The sequence below is a fragment of the Chelmon rostratus genome, chromosome 11 (assembly GCF_017976325.1).
Source record: "Chelmon rostratus isolate fCheRos1 chromosome 11, fCheRos1.pri, whole genome shotgun sequence".
NCBI classification, from domain to species: Eukaryota; Metazoa; Chordata; class Actinopteri; order Chaetodontiformes; family Chaetodontidae; genus Chelmon; species Chelmon rostratus.
Window position 1 is genome coordinate 25,031,202 of NC_055668.1, and position 20,013 is coordinate 25,051,214.

The 20,013-nt window shown below is 42.7% G+C and overlaps 1 protein-coding gene across 1 annotated transcript in view; it reads right to left on the reverse strand.

Moving 5' to 3' along the window:
• Positions 1 to 20,013, reverse strand: part of atrnl1a (attractin-like 1a) — a 246,474-nt gene that overhangs the window by 201,228 nt on the left and 25,233 nt on the right. Inside the window, exons 2-7 of the mRNA XM_041947414.1 lie at positions 12,214 to 12,297; positions 10,470 to 10,583; positions 9,440 to 9,568; positions 5,181 to 5,389; positions 2,607 to 2,781; positions 1,137 to 1,224 (exon numbers count right to left, since the gene is read on the reverse strand). Coding sequence (XP_041803348.1) covers positions 1,137 to 1,224; positions 2,607 to 2,781; positions 5,181 to 5,389; positions 9,440 to 9,568; positions 10,470 to 10,583; positions 12,214 to 12,297 — 799 coding nt within the window. The remainder of the gene's footprint in view (positions 1 to 1,136; positions 1,225 to 2,606; positions 2,782 to 5,180; positions 5,390 to 9,439; positions 9,569 to 10,469; positions 10,584 to 12,213; positions 12,298 to 20,013) is intronic.

A 20,013-nucleotide genomic window follows, 5' to 3' on the forward strand; every position in this document is an offset into this window, starting at 1 on the left:
GACAATTACAACTTCAAATGGTCAAAAACTCAAAAGATTTCCAGTTTAAAATAACTTTAAACAGAGAAAATAAAGAAAAGTAATGATTTCATTTGAGAAGCTGCAACTACAAAATGTTTTTTATTCGATAATTTAGACAAAAGATGAATAATTTACCAACAACAATAACACAGTGAAACTCAGCTGATGAGCGGTTTAAGCCACAAGTTTCAACATGGAGAAACAAACTGGTTCATCTTCCAGGGGTGCCGGTTAAAACAGACGAACAAGTTTAACGCAGAGTTCAGTTTACGTGCAGCTGACATGCAGTTCTGCTCTGTAACAGCACGAGATGCAGCGCTGCACTTCACAGGCTATCTGTTTTATTACTGTCCTCTTTAAATGAGCCACAACACAAACGTGTTTTCAGTAAACTCAAGCTGTCAGAATTTAGAGCTGCGGACTGATGCTGGTTGGTTTAATTGGCTCGAGGTGTTGGACAAACTGTGTGCTGCTCACACACTGTCAAAACACACTCGCAGTACAACTGTATTAAACCACCACCGTGTTGGAAACATACTTAAATATACATATATATATATATATATATATATATGTGAAATTAAAGTACACTTTAATTAAGGTGCTAATAGTGCAAAAGTATACCTTTCATAGGTACACTTTATTGCTATTAAAGGTATTTGTAATTTAGTACATTTTAAAAGTACATCTAAGTACAATTTATAATACATTTACAATAAAGTACATTTTTTAAAGTAATTTGAAATACCACTTTTAGTATTGCAGAATTAGTATATTCATTTTTAACACATTTAAGTACAACTGATCTAATTTAGATAAACACTTTTTCAGAGTACATGTCAAACATACTTTAAATTAAGCACAACAAGTAAAAGTACTTGTTATATATGAAACTAAAACATGAAACTTCCAACTGAACTTTTTGGGAGTGGTTGAAGCAATCCTGACACTCGCAGCTCGACTCGACTGCGTTTGCATTTAAACATCTGTTTGTGTGCACGAAGGCGTGAAAACGGAAACGCTGCCTGTTATTCATCACCTGAATGCATGCATCAGATGCACTGTACTGGGTTTTCAGATTTTCAGATGAAATGTAGCAGCCACAGCTGCATTACCTGGTACAGAGCCAACGAGTGGCCGTATCTGTAGAGGGGGCCGCTGCTGACGGGCACCACGTCCCACGTGCTGCTCTCCAGGTTGTAGCTGTGAACAGAAAAGAGAAATCAAAGGAAGACTGAGAGGGCAGCGGTGGAAGAAGTAAAAGTCCTGCAACCTCACTGAGTAAAAATAAAAATGCACTTAAATTCTGGGCAGTAAAAGTTGTTGCTGTATCAGTAAAATGTTCCTGTCAGTGTTTTTCTGTCATATCTGATGTTTGTGGATTAATATTCCTGCTGCATTAATGCTGCAGTTTACTGCTGTAGATGTTTCAGGTTGAGCTCATTTAAACTACTTTATATACTGTTGGCTGGTTTTATCTACAGCGATGCATCATATTCTATAAGATCATCGTATGTTTGTCTTGTGAGAACCTCGTATCTCAGAAAAACAGCCTGTTTTCAGCTTTGATGCATTTTCCAGCTGATCCAAGAGGCTTTTCAAACAGAAGGAGAACATTCAACACATCTGGACATACATGGTTTTCACTCTGAACAGTAACGATTAACTAAAGCTGTCAGACAAATGAGATGGAGTGAAAAGTGTAGTACTTATCTCTGAGATGTACAAAGTAATGGAGTAGAAGCAGAAAACTGCAAGTACCTTGAATTTGTACTGAGGTGCAGTACTTGAGAAAATGTACTTATTTGCATGCATCCAACAAAGTTCTCTAAGTGGTACCACAGTGCAGTGCTACAGAGGTGGAATTTAAGCACACGAGGAACAAATAACATCAATGTGGGCTCTGTTCCATTCTGGTGGTCAAGTGCAGCCAGCCAGCATGCACAACACCACGACTCTGAACCTGGAGCTCAATTCAACGCAGCCCAATGTAATGTTATTAATGACACCTTTTTAAAGACCTTTTTCACAGTAGACACATGCACAGGTGACACTGATTTCTTTAATATGGTTCAGTTCCATTAAGTGTTATAAGCCTGGCACTGAACTAATGGAACAAACTAATATTCCATCTATCTATACACCGCTGAATCCTTTGCAGGGTCACGGGGGGGGGCTGGAGCCTATCCCAGCCGTCTCGGGCGAAGGCAGGGGAAACCCTGGGCAGGTCGCCAGCCTACCACAGGGCTACACATATAGACAGACAACCAAGCACACCACTCATTCACACCTACGGACAATTTAGAATTATCAATTAACCTCAGCATGTTTTTGGACTGTGGGAGGAAGAACAAGCAAACTCCACACAGAAAGATCCCAGGCGGGATAGAACCGGGGATCTTCTAGCTGTGCAGCCCACAAACTAATATTGCGAATGTTATTGATTATGACATGCATGTGTGCTGTGAGAAGGGTCTTTTCTCCTTCCAAAGTGATGCTTTGTGCTTTGAATTCTACGCCTTAGCTCAGTTCTACAGGACGGACAGACAGAAAGGCAGAGAGACGGACGGACAGCTGCTGCTTACTTGAGGACCATGTGGTAGTTGGAGTAGTTGAAGGAGTAGCCTCCCAACACCCACATCAGCCCAGAGTGCACCAGAGCCTGATGGGACGCCCGACCCAGAGACTGAGCTGATGGTTTGACACTTGGCAGCACCCAGAAGGCCTCGGTGGAGGGGACGGACAGAGAGCAGTCTGGACCTGAGACAAAGAGAGGGAGGACAGACGGCATCTTTAATGGACTCAAACACGGTTAAAAAGCAGAGCCATCAACAGACAAACTGGATATTTAAGATGTCTAAGTTCAAAGTGACAGGAGGAGGAAAAGAGCTCAAATGAGTCATCACATGGCGTCTGCAGTTTGGTGTCACAGACGGCAGAATTTGACATTTTAGGATTTTGACACCAGGATAAAAAAAGAAGAGCCCACAGATGTGACCTGAGAGTCACGCTGCTGAGAGTAACACAGACCGTCACTTTTCACAACCTGGAAAGAGCTCCTCTGCATCTGCAGCAGCTGCTGAAAGCAGGATCTGCTCTCGACAGAACAAAAACCTTTCATTGTAAAAATCTTTAGGTAAGATCAGACGATCCTTTGACTTCAGGAAGGTTCAACTTGAAGTGATGAAGTGAAACTGCAGGGATGCACGTTGATCAGATGTGAGAGCTGATCAGATGACAGCAGGGAGGTCCGCTGACCTCCTCAGACGGGATCAGACCTTCAGGGGGTTTCTAATGAGGCAGGTGGGTCTGATTAATGTTGCAGCAGGTAACAAATGAGACACGAGGAGAGGAAACAAATGAAAAACACTCATTCAAATACGCTTTTCTGTCTGTGGATGGTGGGACGAGGAGCGCGTGGGGATGGAAGGGGACGAGGGAAGGACAAACGGCAGAACATGCTCTTTTCATTCACGCAAAAACAGATTTTATTTTCCTGTGAAGCAGCGGTTGCTGTGGCAACCGGCACCTTTATTACCCCCAGCGTTTGTGTATCAGATGGCTGCTCTGAGGCGGCGTCTGTCCCCACCTGACTCATTACTGCTGACACACACATCCGTCTCATTCGTGTTTTTTTTTTATGAATGACTCGTCACTGACGGCATTTCCAAAAATGATTCAGAGCTTTTCGGTGCCAATTAGAGGTTTTTGCATGAAAACACCACAGAAAAAAAAAAATGAACAAGTGTGTGTGTGTGTGTGTTGCTGATTGCACTTTGATTAATTATTTGAACTTGCAGCTCTCTGTTTGAAATTTGAGATGATTGCGAGCTGCTGTTTACTCTGATTGTTTCCTGTGTGAATGTTTCCAAATGCAGAATGAATTAACAGTTTTAATTTCATGCCACAAATCGATTGGTCAGGGTACAGGCAACGTTTTAAACAATAAATTCAGAATAAATCTGCTCAAAAACATACAGCTATAAGTTTTTTTCTTTTTACTGACATACAAACTAATATTTATTCACATCACCTGAGTTTACAAAGATTTACATGCATGTCTGCAGACAAAACAAGCTAAAATACTGTTTAAATGAACATTTCAAGAGTAGAAAGTGACTTCACTCCTCAGACTGTCTGCTTGTGTTTACACCATTCGTCCAGGAGGGGGCAGTGCCGCACCAGCTAATCTAATTTAACTGCAACGTGTGGCGGCCTTAGATTAAAAATACCATTTTTACTATGTGAGATAACATTGGCTCTGACTTGTTTTGAGGGTAGACTCAGTTTGTCAGGTGCAGGCGCAGGATAATAAGACACTGAGTGTTTTATTGATGAGATGGAACACACTTCATTAATAAAATGATAAAATACTAATATTAATCTGAGTGTTTGGCACTGAGTCTCAGATTGATAATACATCAGTGTAATTGCCTTCAACAAATGGGACAGTACTGAGGAAATTGGCAGCATCTACAAGCCATTCAGCTTAGTTAATATTTATTGACGGTCCTTTTCAGATTCCACCACTGTGCATCAAGAAACCTGCAGCTTTTTGAAAAAGGAGAAGAGCAGCGCAGCATCGTTTTTATTCAGATACCAAGATCCCACGCGTCGTAAAGTTGTTCCGCTGAAAGACGAAACTGTTCACAAATGAAACATAAAAAGCAAAATAATGAAGCCACATATATTATGCACCACTCGACTAGATTTCCCAGGATATCACAGTTATTGTCTTATCATATAAAATAATATTGAATCAGGCAGCATTGTGTTGTTCATAAACAGGAAAACAGCTGCTGTTGTGCTTTCGCGTCTCCTCCTTTTGTCTGTTTCCTTTTCACGTTAGCAATGAACAAAACAGAAACATCAAAAAGGTCCTCTTCATCACAGGCATCATGAGAGATGTAGTTTTTGTTCTGAGAATAAGGAACACTGGCACTGGCCTGATGTGCAGCTGCAACACAGTAATTATATGAAGGTGCAACAATGACACACAGATTTCTCAAAATGTTCCACCTGACACCCCAGCCATTGATCTTCAGCTCAAAAGACATCGATAAACATCATAAAACTACGCTAAATTAGGTTGACCTGGAACATTTTTAGATATTATGATTTACATTTACAGCAAGCGTTGTTTTAACAAGGACTTTTACCTTGCCAGCTGTCGTTGCAGACGCAGAGCTTCTCTCCGGTCAGGTCGCAGTAGCCGTGGTCCGGGCTGCCACAGTTATCCCGGCAGTACGGGATGTTGCAGGCGTCTCCTTTCCAGTACTCCTCGCACTCACAGTACACACGGGCCGAGACGGAGTTCGCCGTGCTGCATCTGCCGTGGCCCGAACAGTTGTTGGGACACGAGTTTATCCTGAGGAGGAGGAAACAGTTAGAGAGGAAGTTCTTCAAGGTTACACAGTCTCAGATGCCACTTTAGATGCCACTGCAGATCATGAAAGTAACACTGGAGGAGTAGCTGGCAAGTAGCTAAGACAACGACAATGTCATGATTTCTCTTGTTCATAGTAATTTACTGTGTGTACGGTGCACGATGGTAGAAACATAAAGTTAAGATATTATCTAGCTGTTTTTATTTTCACACTGAATAAAGTGATAAAGATAAGTAATATGAAAAGGGCTGGAGTGCTGAAACCAAGCTGTAAGGAGCCGATTAGCCTCTTTTAGCTGATAGTTTTGGTTTTAAAGGACATTCACGTTATGGTTTGTGAACTCTCAGGGGTGTTTGGAGTCAACTGAACCTGCAGTTAATTGGTTTGACCAGCGACTTGATCGGCTTCATGGTACAGAAATGCATTAACACTGACTGTGCATTGATTTAAAACAGTGGCTAAAATGGTGACAAGAACTGAGATCTGCCTCTATATGAACATATCTTCCACGGCCATGCTATGAAAACTAATGCAATAAGTAAGCTGACGCTGTCAGACCCACGCAGTCATGAGAAATGAAGCATTCTGTAAAGGTGTTAGCCTTCACAAGGCGTCATTTTTAAATAAGTGCAGCCCGTTGTGGATCAGTGCTTATTCATCAATAAAATGTTATGAAGGACAAGAAGCACTTGCACTGGAGCACTGAACGTTTGTTTAAGACGGATGAACTTCCAGCTTTTGAATACATCTCCGTCTTGTTCCTACTGAATCTGGATGCACTTACTCTAAGTGGCTTTGGATGACAGTTCCTGACATCTGAGTGTAATATAATGATGAACCATGAGACGTTTTAGAGAGATGGAGCAAGACAGACACAGTTTAAAAGAGATAAATGAGAGATGCGGTGTAAAGAAAATGAGAGAAAATGAAGAAGAGGGACGAGATGAGCGAAATGACGCATTAAAACTAGAGAACTACACGCTGTTTCCCCGTAATATCAGACAAATACAGATGCTGAGAGATAGAGAGATGGGAAAAAATCGTTTTTCGCTCATACAAAAAGCTGGTTTGCTGCTGTTGCAGGAGGGTCGTCATGGCAACCTTTATCTCCCCTCTGTGTGTGTGTGTGTGTGTGTGTGTGTGTGTGTGTGTGTGTGTGTGTGCCGAGAGCCTTGAGGCTGTGTGACTGTACGGTAACTGTCCTCACTCCTCCCATGTGTCCAACCTGCCACACATCATTCAGTTTTCCATCATGGCGGTCACTACTGGCGCCACGCGGCAGGTGTGTGTGTGTGTGTGTGTGTGTGTGTGTAAAGAGGTGGTGACATGGTGTAGGCAGCATTACGATGTACAGCATGAATTCATCTTTGTACTGTAAAAAACAAATAAAAGTGCAGCTGCACATGGTGGGACGGCAGCGTCCAGAAAGAGGTGATGCATTTATGGTGAAAGAAAACACTATTAAGATTAATATTGTTTTATTTCGTGACGCAGATTTAAAGCAATCACTACAGCTCTGTGATGTGATTTCAGACATTTAGAGTAGAGCTCAGCTTATATTTAGCATGAAGGCCGGCCTATATGGCAATGCATCGCATTTACTAAACCCTAAAGAGCTCTTTATCATGTTTTATCCATGATTTGAGCATCCATGTTTGGGTCATGTGGTCGTATTTTAAGGTGCAGTCACATTTACTGTCATAAATGACCAGACTGTACAGGCATTAACAGTAGCTGGCTGTGGATCTTTGCTAGCTAAGGACAAAGTGGGCCTGTGTGTGTGTTTGACAGCTCACACAGCTTTGGAATAAGCTGTAAGACTGAATGAAGCAGAAAAACGTGAAACATTTCTGACGCTGATTTCTTTTCCTACACTTAACCATGGCCAAAGTCTTTACCTAACCATTAAAAAGTGCTTTAATTGCTGCTACATTTTCAGCAAACAGCCACATGAAAGTTTCATTTTGAATGCAAAGCATCTAATTTGTTGTTTGGGTGTGATGCCGCCGTTAGTTTTTGCTGCACTTGAAAAAGAAGCTCCAGCTGAAACGGCATTAGCTCACCGGTTTGACTGTTGCACAGCCTCAGACACACTGACAGCTGGTACAAAGGGCTTCTTTCAGGCCAGCATTTTTTTTTATTTGTGAGGTGAAACTAATTCATTAACGATGGCCCGGGTCCATTAAGTCTCAGTAAGTCATGCCTGCGAGGCCACTTTCACAAGAACAAAGCCCGAGAACTAGCTCACCTACACAGAATTCACTCGGCTTTAATATTATTAATTACAGATGTGCCTCTCCGGCAATCACATGCCAAAATATCTGCTGTGAAAAAGGTCAGTTAGCTAGCTACCTGTCAATGTAACTAGCTGGTTGTGAATTGAGCAGCTAATGTTGTGCTCCTATGAGTTGAGTTTTGTGCAGTTAAGCCAAGTTAACTGTTCATTTGAGCACATTTTTAGCCACGTGTGTCTCATAATGTCAGTTTTTGTTAAACCTGGACACCGTTTCTCAGTCTGCCTCCTACAGCCTGTCCAGCCGCTCAGGTCAGGCTTCCCCACACCGAGCGTTTCCAGAAAAAACGAACACTTCTTTGTTCAAACTTTCTGGTTTGTGTTTCTAGGGACGAGAATCCAGGAACCTTAAATATATATGAGCAATATGTGCAGTGAGTGCAAAATGATGAGCTGCAAAAAATGTCTATTCAATAGACCTGAACCTGAAGTGTTTCATATTTATAACAGCTGAAGACAATTTATGTCATTCAGGAAGTATTTCGGCACAAGCTGTCTGACAGTTCTGGCCACTCTCACACCTTCACGTGAAGCTGGGCAGTTATCGAACATGTGAACAGCATCATTCATTTAGATTGGTGCTTCACCTGATTCAATATTCACACTCTTTTTGGTCTCCACCAATGTCAAGGCAGGTGGCGTACAGCGCAGGTTTATCAGACACTGTTTGCTGAAAAGAGGCCAAAAGGTGCAGAGCTGGAGGTGATTCTTCGTGGGTTCACAACAGTGTGACCCCTTTCACATTACATTAGATTTAAAGGATAACTTTTGTTTTTTACAACCTGGACCTTATTTCTAGCATCAAATACGACCATTTACTCACCCAGACAACTTTGGTGGCATTTGGAGTCGTTTTGAAGAAATTAGCCCCAGAGGAGCGGCGCGTATATCCGTATAATGCGAGTACTCGGGGCATCCATGCGCAGCCTCTATAAACACATAATCTGCGGCGAAACTCGTTCAGATTCCAATATTTAGTTATGATATGCTGGTGCTATTCCCCTCTGAGCCCGTGGCAGCATGTTATCAACATCCAGCATCTCTAGACAACTACCTCTGACGCGGATGATGTCATTTTCGAGCGCCGCGCCACAACACGGCTAACTCAAAACGGTAAGGACGTCCATCGCAAACAAAGTCATCGTCCACCACCTCAGAGTCGGAAAAATATTCATCCGTTTTGTGAAAAATAACAGTCGCAAACTACAGCTAAGCTAGCTGACCGCCGCAGAGTTAGCCGTGTTGTGGCTGGTTGCTCGCAGCGGGCGGCGCTCGAAAATGACATCATCCACGTCAGAGGTAGTTGCCTAGAGACACTGGATGTTGATAACATGCCACCACGGGCTCAGAGGGGAATAGCACCAGCATATCATAACAAAATATTGGAATATGAACGAGTTTCGCCGCAGATTATGTGTTTATAGAGGCTACGCACAGGTGCCCCGATTACTCGCATTATACGGATATATGCGCCGCTCCTCTGGGGCTAATTTCTTCAAAACGACTCCAAATGCCACCAAAGTTGTCTGGGTGAGTAAATGGTCGTAATTAATGCTACAAATAAGATCCAGGTTGTAAAAAACAAAAGCTATCCTTTAAAGGGATTGTCTGGGAAGGTACTGGAAAACCTCGAGATGATCTATCCTCACGTATCTGTAAGGGCATGTGTGTTTAGATTAGCCTGAAACTGCGACGGACAGGCAGACAAAGAGAGACGGGGGTTGGCATGTGGACGTACGCGTAGGCGATGTTGAAGCCCGTCAGGTTGTAGGCAGCGTCGCTGAAGAAGTGAAGCAGAGCGTAGCCGGACGTCGTCGCCACCTCTGGGACCGTCTCGTTCCCCCTGCTCTCTGGTACAACCAGACCGCTGAGAAAGACACAGAATGAGAATGAGGCCGACAGACAGCCCCTTAAAAATGTAATAACAATAAAAAGGCGTTTTGAAATGCTGCTATATTTCATGGACCCCGGTCTGAAAGCACCACTGGAGGGCTGAGAGAGAAAAAGGATTCCATGTGAGCAGCTGTGGACTGAAAATATGACAGCGATTAGCTTTAAAGTCGTTTTATTTGTTTGATGAGGTTTTTCAGTCGGGGTCGGTGGTTTCTTATTTGGTCGGCCCGTCTCTTTTAATAAATGCAATGCTCTGCAAATGTACCCTCGCCCATAATGAATCTGAGTCGAGTCCCTCCCTGCTGCAACTGTAGCCTCTTTTTTTTTTCAACACAAGTATGCACCCATTTTTAATGAACAACGTAAGCTTGTTTATTGTAGGTAATAATCCCACACCCGTCTGGGCTTTGTACATTTAAATGGCAGATAATTTTTCCTTGGTTGGAGTGGGCCGAGTTAGCTCCTTCATATCCTGGGAGCAACTGAACTCTCAACAGGAGATAAGCCTCAATGGAGCGGAGTAGAAAGCGAGAGGTTGGTAAATTATTGTGGCATTACTGTTTTTTAATGAACAGTCACACCCACGTGCTTGTAAATTATGATTAGAAATTAAAAAAAAAGAAAAACATGCAACAAAGCTCCAGGAAAAGAAGTCGTATTCAGGGCTAATGGGAGTAATTGCAATATTTTGTTTCTGTTATCTCTGTATTGTGGCACGATGGTAATTATGAGGCCCATTGTTTGCCTTCATGGAGTCATTTGACTGCATAAGTGCAAATTCGCTGGAGCTTTTGAAGCCGTGCTAAAGGCCACCTGAGTCATTTCCATATTTCCCCCCTCGCACCGCTCTCCCATTCAGAATAGCAAGCGCTCACCTGAAGACAGCAATCAAAGGGGCGTAAATGGAGTCTCCATCATAGACGTACATGTGGTCCCAGCTGCACTCTGTGGCAAAGTGATTGAAGCGCAGCCTGAGAACTGCATTAGGACTGGGAGACGGGGAGAGAGGAGACAGAACATACAGGTGTGACGAAAATGCATTTGATGAATGTGTATTACCCATATGCTTCATACCATCTCCACTACTCATGAAGTCTGCGGTTATGATCGCACTTCGACACCTCAGGGGTCTGCGGAGCCTCAGAAAAGCTCAACTGAAGCGATCCTTAAAGGGAAACTTTGCTGATTTTCAATCATAACGTGCATGAGGAAGTGAATAATGGGGTTAATCTGTGTTGTCATGTTCCGAATATCGTCAAAACCAACAACCAGGAAACTGGTGTGCATGTAGATGTACTCAGTTTTCACTACAACACACAATGCAACAGCGCTAAATGACGCTAGCAACATACAGATAAGCTTTCTATTTTAGATCCCCTTTAGCACTGGGGCTAAAAGCAGAGGAAATGCTGGGAGTTTATCCCCCTGGACACATGAATGTGCTCAGTAAATTTCATGATACGCAGCCCATTACATTTTGATGTTGTGAAAATGTTCATCTGATAATGGTGCTGGAGAAAAGCTGGCCAATCAGCCAGCTTTGACCTGAACTTGAAAAGCTGAAGCATCAACCAGGGGTCATGAACATCAATGCTAAATGCAATAGCATGCTGATCAAAAAGTAGTCCAGCTCGTTTAGTAGACGTCTTAACTGTGTTTAGGTGTAACCAGACCTCTCGTCATAAAGACGATCTGATTGTATTTTTTAACCCAAAATTCCAAGAAGCTCTGTAACATTTTCCCTGTAAAAAACAGTCAAAAACAACTCTCAGTGCAAGCTGAGCATGTCAGATGAAGAACTCAAGGATGGCAAATTAGTGCAAGTGGATCTAGTTGCACAAGAATAAAGACACAGTTGTTCCATCCAAAGCTGGATAACCTCAGACTAACTTATCAGTGCAACACAGTAGATTAAACAGAACTAATCTTTCAGGCAGAGAGAGAGAACATACAGAACAATGCATTTGTAAAGGCGGTAGGAATATTTATTGTATACCACAAGTGGAGATTTTCTGGTCGTGCAAAAAGAATAATCAGCCATTCATTTTCAGGGGGCCATGAAGGCCTGCACCAAATATCTGGACAATCCATCCATAGCTAAAGGCATTGAGGGAAATTTGTGGTTTAGGATTTGGGGATTTTTAAATAAAATGGACTTGACTTAGCTAAAAATATTCATAGTGGTCTTTTCAAACATTTCACTGAGCCCAAACTTTCCTTCGATGCTTCCCAACGAGACAATGGACATCTTCTGCCTTCACATGAAAGCCAACATCCCAGAGGATACAGACAATTAGCAAGGTGACCCTAAACAGGCCACGTTTTATTGTTCACAGCCGCCGTTCTGTTAGTGGCTTTAAATATAATTACATAGCCATTACAGTGTGCATTCAGTTGGCGCAGCACGCATCCCTGAGCAGCTAACAGGCAAAAAGCAACTGTGGAGCACCATAACTGCATTCAAAAACAAACTCCTTCTCTTTACACAGTAATAAAGCTCTCTTTATGTGGAGCCCTCAAGCCAAACGCAAAAAAAAGACACAACAACACAGTTTTTAACCAAGTGGAACAAAGTAAGATGAATGATGGCAGCAGGAGAAGAAGAACACTGATACTTACTATCCTTCTATTAGCCAAGTGCATTTGGTCTTGTACTTATAGTTCACAGGTCCGTCTGTGAGAGAGCCTGACAGGTCTGTTAACCTGGAGGAAGACAAGCAGAGGGGAGAAGAGACAGAGCTTTAGTCTGATAGTCACTGAAATTAAACTCCATGTGCTCAAATGCAAAGTACTCTCTAAACATCTCTGAGACTCAGGGGGCCACTGTGTCCATGGCTAGATCATGTCAGTGGATGGATTTGATTGGCAGGTGCTGCAGCAACTGTCCAGTCAGTCGTTACGCTGGAAAAACACGATGCGTCCAAACACAAGAAGAAAATGAAGAAAATGAGTCTGGATTCAGGTATTTGATGAATTTACAACAGGAGACAAAAAAAAAATAAGAATTTGTCACAGACAGCATTTCATAAAGCTGATGAAGTTTCCTCGAGGTCAACGACTTGTAAAAACCTGCAGTTTTTTAAGGAGGTCTGGTGTCTTTGTCTTCAGGAATCAGAAGATGAAATTGCAGTTACTGTTTTTGTAAAATGTGACAATAATAGTGTTCTTTCAGACAAAATGGTGAAATAAGTTAATAAATTTTTGTACAAATATCTGCTGTTTGTGTTGCCAGGCAACATTAAACCTAGTGGTTTAAGTTAGCAACGACAGGTTGCTATGACGAGGCTGTGATGACTGATGAGCTCCTCAGTTAAGAAACAAACACGCCAACACACATACACACACACTTTGATTTCTTTTTATTTATTTATTTACCGCATTCACCAGACCCATCATGAGAGCCGACCAATTAATCCCCACCTGCAACCAATCCAACCTGCAAATAACCAACTTTATGCATTACAGCAGTAAGTACGAAATATCAGCACGACTGTCGGGATGACGCTGCAATCTGCTTCCTGCTCTGCAACAGGCTAATCCTGCTGCTGGAACAGAGACCCCCCCCCCCCTCATTAAATTTAAATTGTTACAAATTAGCTTTTCATTGATGAACAACAGCAAAACACATAATCCTTCATCAGAGACATTAAGTCTGTGTCTCGCCTTTTCTTCCTCTCTCTCCCTCTTTTCCCTTCACATTAGAACAGTGAATTTGAACAGAACTTTGGTCCACATGTGACAACATATTACCCAGCAATCATCATTGCACCTGTGCATGACATGAATACCAGAGAAAATAAAAAATATTCATTTAATCATTTTTTATATCCTCTTTATAGCTTTTATGATATATGTAGAATGAGCCTATAATTCTGTTATACTTTATTTGCTACTGATGCTTTTCAATGAAGTTACTGATACCATGACAGAGGCGAATGTGCACATTTGAGGAGGTATATATACCAACTGATCTCCAACAAACAACACACTAAAGGCAAGGTGAGTGAGAAAGCTCTTATACCATAGCTCTGTTAGAGGCCTGCTTGTGATATAGTACAGCATGGGCCCCAGTGTGGTCTATAACTATGCCCCTGGTTAAAACACAGTGCATCCTCTGTGCTGTTAAAGCAATATGCTCATTTTACACAAACGAAGACATAATTCATTGTACAACTCCGCTGAACTCACAACAGGGAACAAATGATGAAGATGTAGCTTGTTATACGTCGTTTCACAAAGTTTAGAAAGTTTCTTCTAATTCACAACGACTCACAAAACTCAGCGATTTGTTAAGGGAGTCTGGTGCTGACTCAGGCAAAGGACAAAGGAGTATATTGTGGTGAGTGTACTCTTTATTGTCTCTCTCTCGGTGTTTATCTGCATTTTAAAAAGTTCATTTCCCACCTTGTCCACACGTGTAATAATAACGTGTGCTGCTTTGATATCGTAATTTTTGTGAGTCTACGCGTGATTATTGTGTGTGTGCGTTGCAGATGTCGCTGAGACCTTCGATGTTTACTACAGACGTCTTCTACATTAATATCGTGGAAGGATGATTCCCACTTTTTATATTATATTGCAGGAATGTTCTTGCCACATTGTGGTAGGAGGCCACGCTATCAAAGGGTTGTCATGTTGTCTTCATAAATCAAATGGCTTCATAAATAATAAAAATAAATTATAGTTTCCACTATGAAATTCTTACTACTAGTTATGGCGACATTTCATAGTTCCTGGCCATAAAGAGGGAAAAAAAATCAAAAACAAAGCGATCCATTCTTAGATGAGGGAGCCTCTCCATCAGTCAGATCATGAGTTGTGTAGCAGTTAAAACGGGTTTAATGCTGCGAACAGATCGAGCGTGAGGCTTTTTCACACAGTGCTCAGATGCAGAAGTCAAAAAACAGACAGAAAAACAGAAAACCTTTTCCTCCAACACCACTAACATCTCTGATATTTTTAAATAGAAAAGTCTGAATTTCTTTGGTTCCCACATGAGAAAACATCGGAAGAATCACTGAATCACCACAGCTGCTGCAAAGGTGCACCAGCTGAATGCCATGTTATTAATACTGGGCATTTCCAAATGATTTTCTGCTATCAAACACCGGATTACCTTTAATGATGATGGATACAGGGTCTGACGCCTGCCTACATTATTTAAGTCTGGTTTCTTTCTCTGCACGATTCAGCATGACCACAATACTTGTATTTACCTGCTTGTGCTCTACAACCAAACCAGCAGAAATTTTAAAAAGACGGATTTGTGGTTTTTCAGGTTAATTACATGCCAGATACAAACCAGGCTAGCTGTTTCCAACTGCTTGCAGTATTTATGCTAAGCTAAGCTAACTGTTTCCCTGCGTTTAACTCACTAACATGAGATCAATAACCTCTTTTAACTCTACATGAGAATAAACGTATTTCTCAAAATGTTTAAATTGAAATGCTGTGAACATGTTTATGATGTTGTCCTGTTGCTATTTGTTGTGTATCTACCTGTCCCCAGATGATTATCATCTGACAGAGATCCAGCCTTACACCTGCTGCCTCATGTGCATCCTCCTCATCCATTAAAGTACATTTCCTGCCCTCGCTGCACTGCTGATGCCGACATTACTGAACTTTGGGTTAATGTGGGTTATTTCTTTTTTTTTTAGTTTGATAAAAATAAACCTTTGTGGCTGAAACCAGCTCTATGCTGTCGTATGAGAAGCAGCAATAAATGCACCAACATATCAGAAATATGTAAATATGATAACAAGACTGAGAATGAAGGAAGGAAACAGTGGCCGTGGCAGCATGACAGTATTCCTGAGAGCAGATAAAACACGACATCCCACTCATGTCAAGGTACAGTGCATGTTACTGTTGCCATAGCAATCCTAACATGACATATTCATGTGGCAATTGTAATGAGACAGTGTTGGTGTGAGTGTGTGCATGATAAACACTGGTCACACCTGTCAATCAAAGTAATCCCATTCCACTGCTGCATGGAGGGAAAAGGTGAAAACACACACACACACACACACACACACACACGCACACACACACGACTGAACACACAACATGTCGGTGTCACGCTGAAGACATCGCAGCCTGCCTCGGGGTGGACAGTATGTTACTGTCAGTGTGTGTGTGTGTGTGTGTGTATTCACTATCTAAGCCTGCAGCGTCACTGTAGGCTCTGTGGTCACGGTGGTGCGTTGCCAGACCAGATGGAGCCAGAAAAACCGAGTGAAACTTATTGTTTACTGGGTTCTGGGTGATAAACGAAACAAATTATTATCTGTTTTTTTGGCAGCTTTCAAAGGTTTTCACACAGCGTTCTTTGCAGGGTTGAAGGAGGATAAAACCAGTTCTAATAAAACCCAAAGTAGATAAAATGTGACATTAACATATCACATTTGGTCAAATTTATGGAGTGATAAAATGAAGCCTTTGAACTCAACCATCGTACTTGACTGCATGACATACTCTGAAACATATATTCAGCCCAGTGTCGCGCCAAATCATGTAATAGACCAGAAATGTCAAAGTTTGAGGGCCAAAGAAACAGATTTGCTACAAGCCGAGGGCCGGACTGGTTCAATGTTTATTAAAACATATTTTAATGATTGCACATAGCCTATTAAACTAAGATCTAACACAATGTATATTACTTAATGATTAAATGAACAATCCAATATTCTTCTATGACTCTGTCAGTAATTTCAAGTGTAAACATTTTTCAACAGGCACAAAAACAAACTTCCTTCAAAGAAAAAAAGTCCTGTGCATTAAATGAATAAAGCAATATTTTCTTATGGCTCTGTGAGGGAAAACATTTTCAACAGGCAAGTTGAGTTCAACTGAAAAATAAATCTAAATAAATAAAATAAATTAAAATACAAAAATCTATAGGACACAGACAAAACAATACTTTCCTTTTTGGGGAGTGGGTAACTGAAAGTTAACATCTGTTCTGGCTGCTGATGAATAATGAAGCCGAGGCCCGTTTGCCGCGCTGCAGTGAGTTCATGGGCTACCGTTGCATTGTGGGGAATGTAGTATTGGTGTGTGCAAAACACCAGCAGGCGGCTGCGGCCAGTTCTAATACTAATCAAATATCATCCGGGGGGGCCACATATAAATCATTTGCGGGCCGCATCCGGCCCCCGAGCCTTGGCTTTGACATATGTGTAATAAACCCACTGATCCACTAGAGCAGGCATGTCCAAACTATTCCAGAAAGGACCGTGTGGCTGCAGGTTTTCGTTCCAACCAAGGAGAAGCACACCAGGCTGGACTCATTTAATCAGCTGATCTCGGTCTTCAGCTGATAACTAAGTGATCCCTTGATGTTGATTGGCTGGCCTTGAACGAAAACCTGCAGTCAATGAACAAACGCAAATGATGGCGCAGTACCAGCAGGGGGCGATGATGATGGGATGAGTCCACCTGGGGGCAGAGGTCGGGGCAGAGTGATGGATCACACTCCGGTGCTTCCTGACAGTGGATGGTCCTGCCGCCTGCTGACGTCCGTGTTCTGTACTGTATACTGAACTATCCTAAAAACCTGCAGAGCACCTTGGTGGCACGCCTGTCACTGTGTTTACATTGTAAACAAAGCAGGCGGCGGCGGCGACCAGCCACTGTCTGGAAGTACCTTAACAGCACCATAACTGAGGATGCACTCAGTCTTTGTTGACAATGAGTGATCATGTGAGAGAGGCCCACCGACGTTTGACCGCCCTGGCTGACTCCGGCTCCGATAGGAAAATAATAGGATCATTCTTTAAGAATTTGCCGAAGGACCTAAAAAGGGGGCAAACTAGCCTGTGAGTTGGGAGGCAGAAACACACGCCATTATCATCACCATCAGTCAGTGCGTGAGATTAAGAGTGCGCCAGGCCAAATGTGCTGCCTCTCTGTAATGAGAGAGGAAGAGGGAGGGCAAACAGATTGCAGCACAGCCGGACACGGGCCACAGAAAGAGGCTAAAATCCTGCCAATGAACACACAAACTCATACATGCATCCACTCACAGACACGTGAGACTGAAAGCAGGTGAGAAAAGAGATGAAGAATGAGACAATCCTCACCCTTTTGTTCTGAGCCCCCTCTCATCCCCCTCACGTCTCCATTTTCTATCCATCCCTCCTATCAGTCCCTGATGATCACAGTTTGATCCTCTGGCTTTAATCCCAGATTAGACGACAGACATTCATGTCATGATGCTGTAATGCCCGACTCAAATTATGACGATATTGATGACAATGATGAAGAGTCTGTGTTATGGAGTGTTGCTGATGATGATGCAGGAATGCTGTAGATTTCTGGAAAGATCAACCGTCTTCTGTCCTGTCTTCTTACAGCAGTGGTGTTATTAATGCTTACATTTCTCAAAATTAAGAACACATGTCACATCCCACAATTTTATTGTGAAAACATAAATTCCACATTTCACAAAGAGCATTAAGAGGTGAAGAGGAGGAGGCAGCAGGGCTGATTGACAGAATGCAATATTCTTATCTAAAAAAAAAAGTGTTGCACATGTGCACCTCCTTTAAATCAATCAGCATACAGTGCACTGTACTGCACACACTGTACCAAACGCCTTAAATGAACTGGCTTGTCTCTGTTAAAGCGGATTCCTCTGTACTGTATAACTGTATAACCTCACATATTTCCCAGAGCTCCAATCTGCCAAAGTGTGGATGCTGTGCCTGAGAGTTGAAAATGGAGAAATGAAAAAAGGGAGCACGTCCCTCCAAGGAAGCAAACATACGAGGGTTTCAGGACCCAAACACAGCACTGCAACATCCCCTCAATTGAATGCATTTTCCTCCTACAGTATAACATCATTATGACAGGACACCTAGACCATTAACCTCGTTCATTCTTTAGACCATTTGTTGTACATCAGGATTAAAATGCAACACTTAGATATATTTCTGTAACTCAAAGGCTTGAACCAAGCTATTGCGGGCCATGGTTAGGATCCGTTCATCCAGCTTCCATCTGCAGCTATCCTCTGCAGGGGATGCAGCCTGTCACATCCGACTGGGTGAGAGATAGGGGGAGCCCTGTACAGGCTGCCAGTCTATTACAGAGCTGACAGATATGGACAGATAGCTGTTCACACTCGGTTTCATTCCTTTGGACTTGTGGGAGGAAAGTGGAAACCCACACAGACATGGGGAGAACATGCAGAGAGGCCCCAGCCTGCCAGATAATTCCAACCCAAAACCTTTGTAGTGTGGGCCAACGGTGCAAACCGCTGAGCCTGTTTTTAGCATGATGCTTTGAATGCTTTCAGCGATGTTTATTCCAAATGGAATCAAGATTTTGTGGAGGGATAACAATTCAAAAATACTTTAAAAAGCGTGATAAGTTTAAAAAAACTTAATTATTATTTATTCTACATACCCAACACTTGGCCACTTAAGTGACGTTTACAAGGTGATGGAACAGAATTGGGGCAAAGTCTTGGTGTGGCTCTCCTCCCAAGTGAAACACTCTGTGAGAGCAGACTGGCTCTGCATAGAGGCTCAGCCCGTCTATGAAAACATGTGAAAGGTAGATCCCATTCATACTTAATGAGGAGCTGACGGGAGTGGCGTCCTACAGCCCCAACAAACCGTCACTCCAAACGCCCGCCCCATTAATCCTCCAAAAAAAGCCTGACACAGACGAAGAGGGTCTCACACACACACACACACGCTGTCAGCTGAGTTATAAATGGTGACCCGATGCAGTCCAGGAGTTCACAGCATGAGGCCAAAGTCCCATCTTTCACAGATTCCACAGGACCAGAATCAGGGTCCAAACGCACACACATACAGACACACAAACAGGCCTGCTGGTATATACACAGAGAGAATAAGAGGGCGATGGTGGCAGAGGAAGATGAGAGAGGAGGAGGAGAGGAGACAGAGAGCAGAGAGATAAAACAGAGACAGGGACAAGAGGATGAGGTATAGAGGAAGAGAGTCCGGCACCCTTTGAAATATTCATCTGCTCTGGGTGAATAATTGATGGCGTACAGAAGACAGATGCATGAAGGATAGACAGACAAATGGATGGAAAGAGAGCACAAGGGATAGAGAGAGAGGTAGAGCCCATGTCTTCAGGTAGCGAAGGTACAAATCTCCTCGTTTTCTCCGTTGCCGCCGTTAAACGTTGACCATGACTGCTCACGCTGGCACTTATTTCACCGTCACACGCAGCATTTCAATGATGAGAGGGGATAAAATAGTCCCAATTCTAAGATAAAGTTTAGGTTTTACCATTAACACAGTACATGTTCTCATCGGGCTCACTGCACCCTGCGAGGTCTCAGTGGACGAGGCTCATGAGCGAATACATCTACGCGGTGTTGAAGCATAACATCGCAGCTGGAACACCGCAGTCCGCCCGGTGGAGGTGCAGAGG